The sequence below is a fragment of the Coenobita brevimanus genome, chromosome 117 (assembly GCF_032717465.1).
Source record: "Coenobita brevimanus isolate Jiangsu-jjx chromosome 117, ASM3271746v2, whole genome shotgun sequence".
NCBI classification, from domain to species: domain Eukaryota; kingdom Metazoa; phylum Arthropoda; class Malacostraca; order Decapoda; family Coenobitidae; genus Coenobita; species Coenobita brevimanus.
The window spans coordinates 1,087,373-1,104,872 of NC_137070.1; the positions used below are offsets into that span (position 1 = coordinate 1,087,373).

General features: G+C 44.0%; 1 protein-coding gene across 1 annotated transcript in view; it reads left to right on the top strand.

Moving 5' to 3' along the window:
- Window positions 1–7,615, top strand: part of LOC145418940 (prostaglandin G/H synthase 2-like) — a 15,994-nt gene extending 8,379 nt beyond the window's left edge. The window contains exons 5-14 of the mRNA XM_080287195.1: window positions 1–50; window positions 829–1,007; window positions 1,491–1,574; window positions 2,778–2,918; window positions 3,467–3,581; window positions 4,157–4,332; window positions 5,262–5,372; window positions 5,753–5,966; window positions 6,960–7,186; window positions 7,584–7,615. The exon at window positions 1–50 is cut by the window's left edge and continues 94 nt beyond it. Of these exons, the coding sequence (XP_080143321.1) occupies window positions 1–50; window positions 829–1,007; window positions 1,491–1,574; window positions 2,778–2,918; window positions 3,467–3,581; window positions 4,157–4,332; window positions 5,262–5,372; window positions 5,753–5,966; window positions 6,960–7,186; window positions 7,584–7,604 (1,318 nt within the window). The 3' untranslated portion in view covers window positions 7,605–7,615. The remainder of the gene's footprint in view (window positions 51–828; window positions 1,008–1,490; window positions 1,575–2,777; window positions 2,919–3,466; window positions 3,582–4,156; window positions 4,333–5,261; window positions 5,373–5,752; window positions 5,967–6,959; window positions 7,187–7,583) is intronic.
- Window positions 7,616–17,500: the final 9,885 nt, after the last annotated feature.

Genomic DNA, 17,500 nt, shown 5'->3' on the forward strand with positions numbered 1-17,500 from the left:
AGCACTACCCCCCGTCCCCCTCCACTGCCCTACCCCCCTCGGTGTCGCAGGTGAGAGAGAGAGAGAGAGAGAGAGAGAGAGAGAGAGAGAGAGAGAGAACAGTCACGTTTGTTGCGAGAGGCGGATATGCTCTTGGAAAATCCCAGGACTTTTACCGTACATCAAGCCGGAGCCACACCACACCAAACATCTATCTATTTATCCATTTATCTATCAGTCCCTGCATCTATCTACCTATCTATCTATCTACCCACGACCCTAAACTACCTATCTACCCCTACAGGCCATCCAGACTACTCAGATGTAGACGAATTATTCAAAAACTCTCAATGCTTCGAACCTTCAAACCGTAACGATGCAACACCAACACATCTATCTATTTATCAGTGTATCTGTCAGTCCCTGCATCTATCTACCTATCTACCTATCTACCCACGACCCTAAACTACTAATCTACCCCTACAGGTCATCCAGACTATCCAGACGTGGACGAATTAATCAAAAAAGTCTTTCTCCATCGAAGCTTTCAAACCCGAACCCCACAACACCAACACCTATTCATCTACTTATCCATTTATCTATCAGTCCCTGCATCTATCTACCTATCTACCTATCTACCCACGTACCTAAACTACCAATCTACCCCTACAGGCCATTCAGACTATCCAGACGTGGACGAATTAATCAAAAAAGTCTTTCTCCGTTGAAGCTTCAAACCCGAACCCCACGACACCAACACCTATTTATCTACTTATCCATTTATCTATCAAGCCCTGCATCTATCTACCTATCTACCCACGACCCTAAACTACCTATCTACCCCTACAGGCCATCCAGACTATCCAGACGTGGACGAATTAATCAAAAAAGTCTTTCTCCGTCGAAGCTTCAAACCCGAACCCCACGACACAAACGTGCTGTTCCAATACTACGCCCAACACTTCACCCACCAGTTCTTCAGGACAGATTACAAGAAGGGACCACACCTGACCAAGGGCAATGGCGGGGTACGTAATAATAATAATAATAATAATAATAATAATAATAATAATAATAATAATGATGATGATAATAAAAGTGATAATAATTTTTTTAGAGACTATGAGTGGAGGAAAAACATAGGAAATGATAATGATAATAATAATAATAATAATAATAATGATAATAATAATGATAATAATAATGATAATGATAATAGTAATGATAATAATAATAATAAATGGCCATCTTTCCATCTTGAATATAATGCTAGTCACGAAGAAGTGTAGATGGATGTAGAGCCATAGCATCGCCTTTCTCTCTCTCTTTCTCTCTCCCTCTCTCTCCCTCTCTCTCTCTCAAACTATCCTTTCTCTGTCTGTCTGTCTGTCACTCTCCCCCCCCTCTCTCTCTCTCCCTCTCTCTCTCTCTCTCTCTCTCTCTCTCTCCCTCACTCTCTCACTCTCTCTCTCTCTCTCCCTCTCTCACTCTCTCTCTCTCTCTCTCTCCAGGTGGACGTGTCAAACATATACGGCCTCACGGAGCAAGACAGACGCGCACTGAGGTCATACAAGGATGGCAAGCTGCGAACACAGGTTAGTTTGCGATTTAGTCTAGCCTTAACACCTCTTTCTTAGCGATTTATTTTACTGATTTATTTCTATTACTATTTTATTTATTTACGTGTCCCCTAACACCTCTTCCTTAGCGATTTATTTATTTATTTTATATATTTATCTGACCTTAACACCTGTTCCTTAGCGATTTATTTTTTTTATTTTATTTTATTTATTTATCTGGTCCTAACACCTCTGCCTTAGCGATTTATTTTTCATCTAGGTGAAAACATGACCTTAGAATATATAGTACCGTAACGCCTTTCCACAGGCGATTAATGCAGAGAAATTCCTTGATAATTCTCGTAGTTGTGTTCTTGGAGTACCCTAACGTTTTTCCATAAGTGATTCATTCTCGTAATTTTCTTCTAGGGGAAAACTTGACCCTAGAATAAATAGTACCTTAACACCCTTCCACAAGTGATTAATGCAGAGAAATTAGTTGTGTTCTTGGAGTACCTTAACGTTTTTCCACAAGCGATTCATTCTCGTAATTTTCTTCTAGGTGAAAACTTGTCCCCTAGAATAAACCGTACCTTAACACCCTTCCACAGGTGATTCATTCTCGTAATTTTCTTCTAGGTGAAAATTTATCCCCTAGAATAAACAGTACCGTAACGCCTTCCAACAAGTGACTTAGAAAAAATAAATAGACAATATCTTAACGTTTTTCCATAAGTGATTCATTCTCGTAATTTTTTCTAGGGAAAAATATATCCCCTAGAATAAACAGTACCTTAACACCCTTCCACAAGTGATTCATTCTCGTAATTTCTTCTAGGGGAAAACTTGTCCCACAGAACAAACAGTACCGTAACGCCTTCCAACAAGTGACTTAGAAAAAATAAATAGCCTTAATATTTCTCATACTTGTGTTCTTGGAGTATCTTAACGTTTTTCCACAGGCGATTCATTCTATAATTTTCGTCTAGGTGAAAATTTACCCCCAAGAATAAACAGTACCGTAACGCCTTCCAACAAGTGACTTAGATAAAATAAATAGGCAATATCTTAACGTTTTTCCATAAGTGATTCATTCTCGTAATTTTCTTCTAGGTGAAAAACATGACCCTAGAAAAAACAGTACCTTAACGCCTTTCAACAGGTGATTCATTCTCGTAATTTTCTTCTAGGTGAAAATTTATCCCCTAGAATAAACAGTACCTTAACGCCTTTCAACAGGTGATTAATGGAGAGGATTTCCCGCCCTACCTGCGTGACGTGGAGGGGATTTCTATGGATTACCCGCCGGGGATGCCTATTCCTGAAGACAGCAAGTTCGCTCTCGGGCACCCCTTCTTCGCCCTCCTGCCAGGCCTCTTTGTAAGTCACGCACACGCACGCAAACGCACACACACATACACACATACATACACATACATACACATACACACACACATACATACATACATACACACACACATATATACATACATACACACACACACATACATACATACATACATACATACATACACACACAGTAATTAACTACTACTACCACTACTGCTACTACTACTACTACTACTACTACTATTATCATTATTATTATTATTATTATTATTATTATTATCATTATCGTTACTACTACTACTACTATTATTATCATTATTATTATTATTATCGTTACTACTACTACTACTACTACTACCACCATTACTACTATTATTATTATTATCATTACTATTATTATTATTATCGTTACTACTACTACTACTACTACAGTCCTCCTCCTCCTCTTCCTCCTCCTCCTCTTCCTCCTCCTCCACCTCATCCTCAACACATCCATAATCATCCCTCCACATCCTCCACATCCATCTCCAAGTCACCCTTCTCGTGTAGTTAATAGGTACTCTTTCTCCCCTCCACAGGCCTACTCAACGATCTGGGTGAGGGAGCATAATCGAGTGTGTGGCGAACTGCAGCGGATTCACCCCCACTGGGACGATGAGAGGCTCTACCAGACTGCTAGGCTCATTGTAATAGGTTGGTATACACGTGCACATACATATACACACGTACATAGATATAAAGACACCTACACGCACATACACACACACACAAACACGCACACATGCCTACAGACACACACACTGGATTTATCAGACAGTCAGACTCATTAAACTTGGTTGGTATACACGTGCACATACATACACACACGTACATAGAGGGACAAACACGTACACGCACATACAGACACACATAGACACGCACACATGCCTACAGACACACACACACACTGGGATGATGAGTGGGTTTAACAGTCACTGGTTAGTATACACGTGCACATACACACACGTACATAGATATACAGACACGTACACATGCACAAAGACACACACACACACACTCCTTACACACACACACACACACACACACACACACACACACCTACATCCAGACGCCATAGTCCCATAAGGGGTGGCCATTTGTCTTTGAGCTGTTTTACGGGGAGGGGCACTAACCCTCCACCAACCCACTTGTTGATATGAAACACGTATGAGTTGGCGATATGGCTACCACCCAGCGTTGGAGCTAACCACACCTCCCCCTCCAAACAGGCGAAGTCATCAAGATCACCATCGAGGATTACGTTCAGCACTTGAGCCAGTACAAGTTGAGGCTGACCTTCGAGCCGCACCTCACGCACGGAACCAGTTTTCAGTACCACAACCGCATCCACGCGGAGTTCAATCACCTCTACCACTGGCATCCTCTCATCCCCGACGGTCTGGAGGTGAGGAGAGACACCTAATATCTCTCCCTGTCTCTCCCTATTTCTCTCTCTGTCTCCCTATTTCTCTCTCTGTCTCTCAAAATTTCCTTCTGTCTCTCCCTACACCTCCGTCTGTCGTTCTCAGTTTGATCCATCTAATCCACCTCAATCTCTGACATCCTCTCATCCCCGACGGTCTGGAGGTGAGGAGAGACACCTAATATCTCTCTCTATCTCTTTATCTCCCTCTCAGTCTCTCTAAGTCTGCCTGTCTCTCTCTAACTCTCTTTCTTTCTCTCTGTATCTCGCTTTCTGTCTGTCCTCTGCTTGACCAGTCTAATCCACCTCAATCTCTGACATCCTCTCATTCCCGACTATCTGGAGGTGAGGAGAGACACGCAATATCTCTCCCTATCTCTCTGTCTCCCTCTTTATCTCTCTATTTCTCTCTCTATCTCTCAATCTTTCCTTCTGTCTCTCTTCCTCTCTCTCTGTCTCACTCTCTCTACTCCTCACTCAGGGAACCAACTTTCACCCACTTCTATCACTGACATCCTCTCATAAAATCTCTCTCTCTGTCTCTCTCTCTCTTAATCTTTCTGTCTTTCTATCTCTTTCTGTCTGCATGTCTGTCTGTCTGTCTCTAATCATCTCCAATCATCTCTCATCATTTCTCTCCATCTCCAGTCATCTCCAATCACCTCCAAGTCATCTCAAATCATCTCCAATCACCCCAAATCATCTCCAATAGTCTCCAGTCATCTCAAATAATCTCTACTTATCTCCAATCACCTCAAATCATCTCTCATCATCTCTCTCCATCTCCAAGTCATCTCAAATCATCTCCAATCACCCCAAATCATCTCCAATCACCCCAAATCATCTCCAATCACCCCAAATCATCTCAAATAATCTCTACTTATCTCCAATCATCTCTCTCTCGCCGCCAGGTCAACGGCACCAACTATGCTCTGATGGATATGGCCTTCTCAACGGCGCCAATATTCAAACATGGATTGGACACGTTCATACACGCCATGGTGAACAGCAGGGCGGGAGCTGTGAGTATTATTATTATTATTATTATTATTATTATTATTTTTATTATTATTATTATTATTATTATTATTGATACTGCTGCTACTACTATTATTATTATTGTTATTATTATTATTATTAATATTATTATTACTACTACTACTACTACTACTCTCTCTCTTCATTATTTCAACTCTTCTTTCTCACATAACTCTCTCTCTCTGTCTGTCTCTCTCTCTACCTATCTATCTATCCATCTATCTATCTATGTCTATCTATCCATCTGTCTATCTATCTATCTATCTATCAATCTATCCATCCATCTATCTATCCATCCCTCTCTCTCTTTCTCTCCATCTATCTATCTATCTATCTATTTATCTATCTATCTATCCACCCCCAGCTCACCACACGCAACCACGCCCACGTCCTCTACCCCGTCTTGAAGCGGGTCATAGAAAACGGGCGGCAGTTACGTTTCCAGAGTCTCAACGCATACAGGCGCAGATTCGGCATGCGCCCCTTCACCAATTTCGTTGACCTCACTGGCGACCCTGACCTTGCCCGTGACCTCGAGGAGCTGTACGGAGATATTGAGGCGGTTGAGTACTATATCGGTAAGTTGAGAGACTGACTACGAGAGGGGGAGACCGAGGATGAGGTGGAGAGATGCAGTGGAGAGGATGGTGAGAGACTGGCTAGGAGAGAGTGTGTGAGTGAGGTGGAGGGGGAGGCCAAGGATGAGATGGAGGGGTGGAGAGCTATATGAGAGAGGGGGGTGTGAGCTGGGGGGATGGAGAGTGAGAGACTGACGAGGAGAGTGTATGTGAGTGAGGTGGAGGGGAGGAGAGGGAGGGGGAGGCCAAGGATGAGATGGAGGGATGGAGTGGAGAGGTATATGAGAGAGGGGAGTGTGAGCTGGGAGCAGGGCGGTGAAATGGCGGGGGACAGGGCGACATGGAGGCGATTTGTTTGTGGCCACCCCTTTGGGATTAAGGTGTCTGGCAATAGATAGATAGATAGATAGACAGATGTGACAGTGACATTCCTAGCAATATATCGAAGAGAAGTCAATGTTAGGCCAAATTTGAGTGAAGAGAGTATATGAGCGAGTTCTACATTCTTTCCAGAACACTTCTTCGTGACTAGCATGATATTTAAAGAGAGAGAGAGGGTAGCTTTAAGCCAAGTTAGAGTGAGAGAGAGTATGTATAGAGTTAGAGTGAGGCGGTAGGTAAAGTTAGAGTGAGAGAGAGAGAGAGTAGGTAGAGTTAGAGTGAGAGGGTAGGTAAAGTCAGAGTGAGAGAGAGAGAGAGTAGGTTTAGGCCAAGTTAGAGTGATAGATGGATAGATAGTTAGGCAATAGATAGACAGACAGACAGACAGATCTGAAAGTGACATTCCTACCAGCATATCAGGGAGACGTGAATTTTAGGCCAAGTTAGAGTGAAGAGAGTATATGATCACTGCTTTGTTCATGGTTTTACACTCATTCCATAACACTTCTTCGTGACTAGCATCATATTCCAGCGATAAAACGGAGAGACAGTTGGTTTAGGCGAAGTTGAAGTGAAAGGGGTATGAGTAACGCATGATCCGTTCCTCCGCAGGACTCCTCGCTGAACGGCCAGGCCCTTCCATCACGCCCCTCACGATGGTAAACACCGGCGGACCTTGGAGCGTCAAAGGCCTCCTCGCCAACCCCATCTGCAGCCCTCGTTACTGGAAGCCCTCGACCTTTGGAGGCGAGGAGGGCTTCAACATCATCAAGACAGCGTCCCTCGAGAAGCTCTTCTGCCAAAACATGAGGACCGGATGCAAGAACATCGGCTTTACGGTCCCCCCAGGCACGGCGTAGTGGAACACGGCCATCTGAAGCTCGAATCTCTCTTCCCAGCACAATAATTGGTTTGTCGGGAAGTTTTTGAGCCTCTGTGTAAAGTTCGGAGGCAAGAATATCAGTTTTATGGCTTCCCCCAGCACAGCGTAGTGGAAAACAGCCATCCGGAGCTTAAATCTCTCTTCCTGGCACATTAACTGGATTGTCGGGAAGATTTTGAGCCTCTGTGTAAAGATTGGAGGAAAGAATATCAGTTTTATGGCTTCCCCCAGCACAGCGTAGTGGAAAACAGCCATTCGGAGTTTGAATCTCTCTTCCCAGTGCATTTACTGCGTTGTCGGGAAGCTTCTGTGCCTCTGTGTAAAGATCGGAGGAAAGAATATTAGTTTTACAGCTACCCCCAGGCACGGCGTAGTGGAAAGTGGCCATCTGAAGCTTGAATCTCCCTTCCCAGTGCTGTTACCAGGAAAAATTATGGTGTCGATTTCTTCCATAATGGTGCTGAGTTTTCCCCAATGGTGCTGCCTTCGTCCATTACGGTGCTGATTCCCTCTATGCTACTGCTGTAGACGGAAACTCAGCATCAAAATCAGACGGTAAAACAGCGAGGCGCGATACCCTACGCTGAGGGGGGAACTGAACCAAGTATTATTGGAACCGGACCAATGTTTGTGTTTTGTTGAAGACTGCGAACTTGAAGCTGTTGATATATTTTTCTAGGTGTGGAAATACGTTACTTTTTTGTACTCTCAGCTGACAGATTTGAAAATTTAAAGAGGGCACAGTAATTATAGCAGTTAGTGGGTTTTTTGAGATGAGTAGTTTCAAAATATATCTCTCATCTTTCAAAATTCGAGTCAGTTGGTCTTCCAGGGCGAGTCAGTTCAAAATAAAGGTCTCATCTTTTGAAATACGAGTCAGTTGGTCTTCCAGGGCGAGTCAGTTCAAAATAACGGTCTCATCTTTTGAAATACGAGTCAGTTGGTCTTCCAGGGCGAGTCAGTTCAAAATAACGGTCTCATCTTTTGAAATACGAGTCAGTTGGGTTTTTGAAGTGAGTCATTCCAACATACGTGCCTTTGAGCTTGTGCCTGGCGTCCCCCTTCCCTCATAGTTCCTGATATAGATAGATTAAGAAGTGCCTGAAGTGACAGAATGTAATTTATAGGATCTGCGTGTGTTTATAAAGACTCTGATTGTGTGTATATAGCATTGAACTCTTTCATAGGAAGATTAACCTTGTATTCTCACCATTTTGAATATTTTTAAAACTAATACTCATGTCTCAGTATTAGGTATAAGGGTGTAAGGGTCTCTGTGTGGTGTATATTTGTGTTTCTGGGTGTACTGTGCAGTTGCATGCATTTCTCGTGTCCCACCCTTGCTTCTGAATGTGGAAAAATTTGTCTGTGTGTGTGTAATCTCTTCTTTCCTCTCCATATCATTCTCTTCTTGTCATTCTCCTTTACAGCTAGTCTTTCCTCCTCCTCCTCCTCCTCTCCTTCACCCTCCTCCTCCTCCTCCTCCTCCTCTCCCCAGCAAGGGTTGTGTGTGTGTGTGTGTGTGTGTGTGTGTGTATTTATGTCCGTGTCTCTGTGTGTATATATATTCTTGTGTCTATGTGTGTATGTATGTGTATGTGTGTGTATCATGTCTTTCTGTCTGTCTGTCTCTTCGTGTGTGTGTGTGTGTGTGTGTGTGTGTGTGTGTGTGTGTGTGTGTGTGTGTGTGTGTGTGTGTCCCTACTGTGTCTGTCTCTCTTCTGTGTCTGTCCGCATGTCTCTCCACACTCTCTCTCTCTCTGTCTCTTCGTGTGTGTGTGTGTGTGTGTGTGTGTGTGTGTGTGTGTGTGTGTGTCCCTACTGTGTCTGTCTGCATGTCTCTCCACTCTCTCTCTCTGTCTCTTCGTGTGTGTGTGTGTGTGTGTGTGTGTGTGTGTGTGTGTGTGTGTGTGTGTATGCCTTCTCATCACACTAGTCAAAGCATTTTCTTGTACATATGTCTGTAAATATAGTATATATATATTTTACCTATAAGAGCTTTGAGAGAGAGAGAGAGAGAGAGAGAGAGAGAGAGAGGGAGGGAGAGGGAGAGAGAGAGAGAGAGAGAGAGAGACTACTGCCACCTTAACTTGGCATAAAATATTGAGAGAGAGAGAGAGAGAGAGAGAGAGAGAGAGAGAGAGAGAGAGAGAGAGAGAGAGAGAGAGAGAGAGAGAGAGAGAGAGAGAGAGAGAGAGAGAGAGAGAGAGAGAGAGAGAGAGAGAGAGAGAGAGAGAGAGAGAGAGAGAGAGACTACTGCCACCTTAACTTGGCATAAAATATTGAGAGAGAGAGAGAGAGAGAGAGAGAGAGAGAGAGAGAGAGACTACTGCCACCTTAACTTGGCATAAAATATTGAGAGAGAGAGAGAGAGAGAGAGAGCGGAATCGTGATCTCATGATAAACAAGACAAAACCACAAATAAACGACATCCGTAATGAATATTGTATCACTCCTCAACACCTTTTCCTTAGCGATTTACTTTTGGGTATGGCTGGCTAGCATGGTGATATCAGGGGTTGGAAAAAATCACCCATTAAAAAATATATATATTTAAAAAAACGATTATCTTTTAAATTTAAATCAGAATCTTTTTAAATATGTGATTTTTTTTTACGTGTCAAGTGGGGTTGGTGGAGGATTAGTGCCCCTCCCTGTAAAACAACTCTAAGCCCTTGGCCACCCCGTTTGGGATACATGGCGTCTGGCAATGAATGAATGAATCACTATTATTATTATTATTATTATTATTATCACTATTATACGTGTCAAGTGGGGTTGGTGGAGGATTAGTGCCCCTCCCTGTAAAACAACTCTAAGCCCTTGGCCACCCCGTTTGGGTTACATAGCGTCTGGCAATGAATGGATGAATGAATGAATGATTTTTTTTTCCCCAACCGTGTTTGTGGCTTCGGGAGTTCTGTCCAGGGAGTACCATAGTGGGTGTATATTCCTGCTATTGGTGCTGTGTCCATGAGGCAGCAGTATATACCACTGTTCAGATTAACAGACGTACAACACTGAAAATATTAATGTGGATGGGAAGTGGCAGTAAGGCAGTGCAGCACAGGCAGCACTTGTTGGTGTGGCAGTGCAGCACAGGCAGCACTTGTTGGTGTGGCAGTGCAGCACAGGCAGCACTTGTTGGTGTGGCAGTGCAGCACAGGCAGCACTTGTTGGTGTGGCAGTGCAGCACAGGCAGCACTTGTTGGTGTGGCAGTGCAGCACAGGCAGCACTTGTTGGTGTGGCAGTGCAGCACAGGCAGCACTTGTTGGTATGAGGCAGGTTACTCACACTTAGGGTGGGGAAAAAAATGGCATATATATATATATATATATATATATATATATATATATATATATATATATATATATATATATACATATATATATATATCAATCTTTAATACTTTATTTAAATCAGATTTTTAAATTTAAATTATTTTACTTAATTGGATTGTTTATATATATATATTTCTTACATGTGTGAAGACTTTTTTGTGTACTAAGCCTTTACCAGTGTTAAATGAAATCATATGTTGGTATCATACATTTATTACCCAAAAGTTGCTATACAACTTGAAAAGACCTGATGCATTAAAGGCTCTGCTAACCGGAGCACTTTAATTAAGGAGCCTTCTTTCCTCTGTTGTGTAATATTTGCCTTGTTACAAAAGGCCTGACTTGATCAAGGTCAGTACAGGAGGAGTACAGGCTAAGCACACCTGAGGCAGCTGTACAATACATAGCCAGCACATCCTGTCTTCATTTGTACTGTTTATATTTAAAAAAATCAATTTTGATTTAAATCATGATTTTTTCACTCTGATTTAAATCGATTTAAATCATAACAATCCTGGGTGATATAGGAGGGATTTACTCGTATTTTTCCCCTAACAGTTGTACCTCAGCTATTTATTTCCTTTTTTCTCTCTTGTAACGCCTTTTACTTATTTCCCTAACACCTGTAACTCAGTGATTCATTTATTCCCCCGAACACTTGTATCTCAGACATTTATATCTTCCTGCTAGTCACGAAGAAGTGCTATGGGAATCTAGGCCAAGTTAAAGGGAAAGGAGTATTGCATTGTCAGCTAATTTAAGAATGCTGTTACGCAACGTCAAAAATAAATCGCACAGACAAAGGTGCTTGGACCCCTTGCCTGCCAAATATTTGCACTACAGAATAGGTAGTGACGTAATGTGATGGGTTTGTGATGATGATGATGGTGGTGGTGATAATAGTTGTGGTAGGAGTAGTAGTAGTGGTGGTGGTGGTGGTGGTGGTAGTAGTAGTAGTAGTAGTAATAGTGATAACAATACTACTACTACTACTACTACTGCTAATAAAAATACCTACACCATTGTACACTTGTGCCAGTACACTGTTGTCCACCACCACTCTGTGCCAACCATTGACTACACCAACCCCAGCTACATATCTGTCTATCTATCTGTCTATCCATCAATCTATCTATCTATGGCTATTCCAGCCATTGGCTACACGAAGCCCAGCTATAAAGGCAGCTTGAGGTCAAGGTGCCTGATCTTGTGCGGGTCAGCTTAGGTCATCACAGTCTATAAGTCCTTCACAGATAATCAGCTGACCTCAGGATCAGCCCCAACAGGGCCATGGTGTGACCCAGGGTCATGACAGTGACTAATGCAGCGATGGGCAGCCTGACCCAGTAAGGTGACACAGTGGGACAGACTGCCTTGGACAGTACGTCTGTGCCACTACCACCACTGACAACCACGTCTGTGCCACTACCACCACTGACAACCACGTCTGTGCCACTACCACCACTGACAACCACAACACACCAGCCACAGGGCCGGGCCAGGTGTTAACAATAGTGATGATGGTGGCGTTGTAGGCTAAGTATAGGTCAGGCTGGCGTGCCTGGGCCATGACCTAACACAGCACGTAGCGAAAATAGGTCACTGCTGGCACCCCTACTGAATGACGTCAGGTGTGTCTGTGTGTCTGTGTCTATCTATGTCTGTCTCTTTTTTCATTTGTATATTAGCATGTCTGTATTTTTTGTCTGTCTATCTATCTGTCTGTCTGTCTCTCTCTCTCCTTATCTGTATGTATGTATGTCTTTCTATTTTTGTCTGTCTGTCTCTGTCTATATATATACGTACAGTCGTGGTCATAAATAATCACCTATCATTCGGTACCCCGTGCGTCAGGCTGGCTTCTTTATGCACGACAAGTCACAGTGGAGTAAGAGGGGCTGAGGGGGAGGGGCCAGAGAGAGAAGGGAAGGTGGGGGGGGGGACGAGTGATGGTGCTGGGGTGGAGTGAGGGAGGGGAGGGAGGGGAGGTAAGGCAGGGAGAATGAATGCCAGGTGGTGGTCACATTTGTCTATTTTCTCTCATTCAGGGCCTGATGGAAAGAGTTAATGTTTGGTAGATAATCCTGCATAACATCTTGTACAGCGGCGTCACATAACAAGCTTTACACAGGTGCTGATATCAAGGGCTGTGGGACATCAAGACTGTGGGACATCAAGACTGTGGGACATCAAGACTGGGACATCAAGACTGTGGGACATCAAGACTGTGGGACATCAAGACTGTGGGACATCAAGACTGTGGGACATCAAGACTGTGGGACATCAAGACTGTGGGACATCAAGACTGTGGGACATCAAGACTGTGGGACATCAAGACTGTACAAGATGTTATGCAGGATTATCTACCAAACATTAACTCTTTCCATCAGGCCCTGAATGAGAGAAAATAGCCAATGTGACCACCACTTGGCATTCATTCTCCCTGCCTTACCTCCCCTCCCTCCCCTCCCTCACTCCACCCCAGCACCATCACTCGTCCCCCCCCCACCTTCCCTTCTCTCTCTGGCCCCTCCCTCTCAGCCCCTCTTACTCCACTGTGACTTGTCGTGCATAAAGAAGCCAGCCTGACGCACGGGGTACCGAATGATAGGTGATTATTTATGACCGCGACTGTACGTACCTGTCTTTCTATCTTATGTCTGTCTGTCTGTCTGCCTCTCTGTCTGGTTTTGCATTTATCTTACTATCTTTCCATTTGCCTCTTTCTATCTGTCTGTCTGTCTATCTAACTGTTTTTTGTCTGTCTGTCTCTCTGTCAAACAAAAAATATTCACTAAAACATAAAATTCATATGAGAGAGAGAGAGAGAGAGAGAGAGAGAGAGAGAGAGAGAGAGAGAGAGAGAGAGAATAGAGTTTGTGTTTTAAATGGTAGTGGTGTTGGTAGTGGTAGTAGTAGTAGTAGTAGTAGTAGTAATAATAATAATAATAATAATAATAATAATAATAATAATAATAATCTATCTATCTATCTATCTATAGCCCGACGCCCTAATCCCGCAAAGGGTGGCCGCAGACAAAACGCCTCCAAGTCACTCTGTCACCCACCATTTGACTACCCTCCCCCCAACTCACCCCCCCCTCCCTCATATACCTCTCAACTCCATCCCTCCACCTCATCCTCGGTCTACCCCTCCCTCTCCCTCCCTCCACCTCACCTACATACACCCTCTTAGTCAGTCTTTCATTCTCCATTCTCTCCACATGTCCAAACCACCTCAGTGTATTTCTCCTAATTCACCCTCCACCTCATCCTCGGTCTACCCCTCCCTCTCCCTCCCTCCACCTCACCTACATACACCCTCTTAGTCAGTCTTTCATTCTCCATTCTCTCCACATGTCCAAACCACCTCAGTGTATTTCTCCTAATTCACCCTCCACCTCATCCTCGGTCTACCCCTCCCTCTCCCTCCCTCCACCTCACCTACATACACCCTCTTAGTCAGTCTTTCATTCTCCATTCTCTCCACATGTCCAAACCACCTCAGTGTATTTCTCCTAATTCACCCTCCACCTCATCCTCGGTCTACCCCTCCCTCTCCCTCCCTCCACCTCACCTACATACACCCTCTTAGTCAGTCTTTCATTCTCCATTCTCTCCACATGTCCAAACCACCTCAGTGTATTTCTCCTAATCTTCTCAACCACATCCACATCCACCCCACAACGTTCCTTCACTTCTTCATTCGTCAACCTGTCCCTCCACGTCACTCCACATGCTCCTCTCAAGTAACTCATTTCCACTGTTCTCACTCTTGACTTGTTCCCCTCTTGCAAGGTCCATGCCTCGCTTCCATACGTCAGGGTAGGGATCACAATACTATCATGCAGTGACTTCTTAACTTCCATACTCACCTCCCTATTTCTCATCACTGCTTTCAGTGTACCAACAACCTTCCTTCCCTGCTGTACCCTTTCACGCACTTCATCCGCCAAAGTTCCATCCTTACTCATCACACTACCCAAGTACTTGAATGCACTCACATTCTCCATATCCTCACCATCCAACCTCACTGCACACTCTGTGACTTCATTCCTCTCAAACACCATAACTTTACTTTTGTTTACATTAACTTTCAGCTTCCTCCTCCTACACACTGTCCCAAATTCATTCACCAAACCTTGCAACTCCCATTCATCTTCACTCAACAATACTGTATCATCAGCAAACAGCAACACCGGAAGCTTCCAAATCTCACCCTCATTCATTAGGGCCACCCCTACATCCACTGCCCTACCCTGCACCTCCTTTACAACCCCATCCATATATATATTAAACAGCCATGGAGACATCACACAACCCTGTTTCAGTCCCACCTTGAGATCAAAGAACTCACTCAGCTCACCATCCACTCGCACCGTAGCCCTAGCTCCCTCGTACATACTCTTCACAGCACTCAACAATTTCCCCTCCACTCCATATATTCTTAATGCCTTCCACATACCTTGCCTATCTATTCTGTCATAAGCTTTCTCCAAGTCCATGAAGGCAGCATACACTTTCCTTCCCTTCTCTAGATACTTCTCCACTAAACATCTTAGAACAATTATCTGATCTACACACCCTTTTCCCTTCCTAAATCCCCCTTGTTCTTCTCCAACTAGCTCCTCTGTCATATGCCTAACCCTATCAATGAGTATTCTACCATATATTTTACCAGTCACACTAAGAAGGCAAATACCCCTATGGTTACCACATACTCCTCTCTCCCCTTTTCCTTTGTACAGAGGAACAATTATACCTGATTTCCAGTCCTCTGGAACCCTTCCCTCTTCCCAAGCCAATCTACACAACTTCCATATCCACTCCACAATAATCTCACTCCCATACCTAAGCATTTCACCACACACTCCATCAATTCCTGGGGCCTTTCCCAGCTTAATCTTCTTCATTGCTTCCACTACTTCCGACCTACTGATCTCTTCCTCCCTCCTCTCATCTCTTCTTCTCCCAGCCATTCCCCAACCACTTATACTCACACTGCTCTCACTCTCTACATTCAACAAATCCTCAAAGTGCTCCTTCCATCTCCTCAATTTCTCTCTCTTCTCCACCAACAATCTATTATTCCTATCTTTCACTCCCCTACTATTTCCCCTTTCACACTGCCTTACTTTCTTTACCTCCTTCCAAAACAATTTCTTACTCTCCCTCCATTTCACACTCAGATTCCTCCCAAACTCTTCATCCACTTTCTTCTTACTCTCCTTCACCAGTCTCTTAACCTCCCTTCTCCTGCTCACATATACCTCTCTCTTCTCTCTCTCATCTTCTCCCCTACCTCTACTCGCTAATCATTCACTATATGCCTTCTTCTTTTGTTCCACAGCTCGTTTCACCTCATCATTCCACCATGCTGTCCCTTGCACACCCTTGCATCTCCTCCTCACTCCACAAACCGCCTGACACGCTGCGCCTATCTCTTCCGTGAATATCTTACAAACGTCTTCCACCCCTTCCATCTGCTCTAGCGCATACCTTCCCAATCTTTCTTCCACTATGCTCTTATACTCTGTCATTTTCTCACTATCTTGCAATATCTCCACTCTTCTCACAGGAGCTGCTTCCTCCTGTCTTCCCCTTCGTCTCCTCAACCACTTTCTTTGCAGCTCTACCTTGGCCATCACTAAGTGATGGTCCGAGACTCCATTCCCCCACCCTCTCCACACCCTTGCATCCAACACTTGTCTTCTCATTCGCTCATCCACACACACGTAGTCTATCATTGCCTTTCGTTCAACAAGTTCACCATCCATCCTCCTCATTACTCTCCATGTATACCGGTGGATCATCTTATGCCGAAAGTAGGTGTTGGCTATTGCCAACCCCTTACAAGCACAGATGTCCACCAAAGCATTACCATTCCCATCTACGTCAGCTGGTACACCCCACTGACCAACCACTCCATCCACTCGTACATTCCCAACTTTGCCATTCATGTCTCCAATCAACAGCACTCTCTCGCTCCTCTCAAACTTATCCATACATGCTTCTACTCTCTCCCAAAACTCATGTTTCACTCTTAACACTCGATCCTCTGTTGGAGCATACACACATACAATCGCCCATGCTTGTATACCTACTTTCATCCTCACCCATACAATCCTTGCACCCACTGTTCCATACTCTCTTATATTCTCCTTCCACTTCTTGCTTATCATCAGACATACTCCCTCTCTTGCCCTCTCATTCTCACTGACTCCCGCACATATACCTACACCGTATTCCCATTCTCTCATCCTTTCACCCGTCCATTTAGTTTCAGTCAATCCACATATATCCACTTTTGCATCCTCAAGCACCTGAACAATCTCTCTCTCTTTCACATCATCATTCACTCCTCTCACATTCCACGTTCCCACCCTCAGAATGTCCTTTGTCCGTTCCTTAGTCGTCAACGTATGGTCCGTCCGGGTCCGAGGCGCTTTATTTGCTTGTTTAGTTAGTTCTTTTTACGGGGTGGGGCACTAACCCACCACCAACCCTTTTAGTCGCCTCGTACGACAAGCAGGGATACTGGGGGAGTATTCTTGACACCCCCCTACCCCCAGGGGAGGTGATTTATTGCCATACGCTATCCTCTCCACTCCATCCCTCCATCTCATCCTCAGCCTCCCCCTCCACCTCAAACACATACACTCTCCTAGTCAGTTTCTCATTCTCGTCACACTTTTAGTCAGAAATATTACTGTAATGAAAAATGTCTTAACGCCTGTCAACAAGTAATTTATTTTTCTCTTTCACCTCACAAAATTAATATCCTGCAGAAATATTTTGCCTCCCTGGACGCACATAGAGGTACACATGGACTACGCACACATACATACATACATACACACACATAAACTGGTACACATATCACATACATATAGAAACACACACATACACACACACACACACACACACA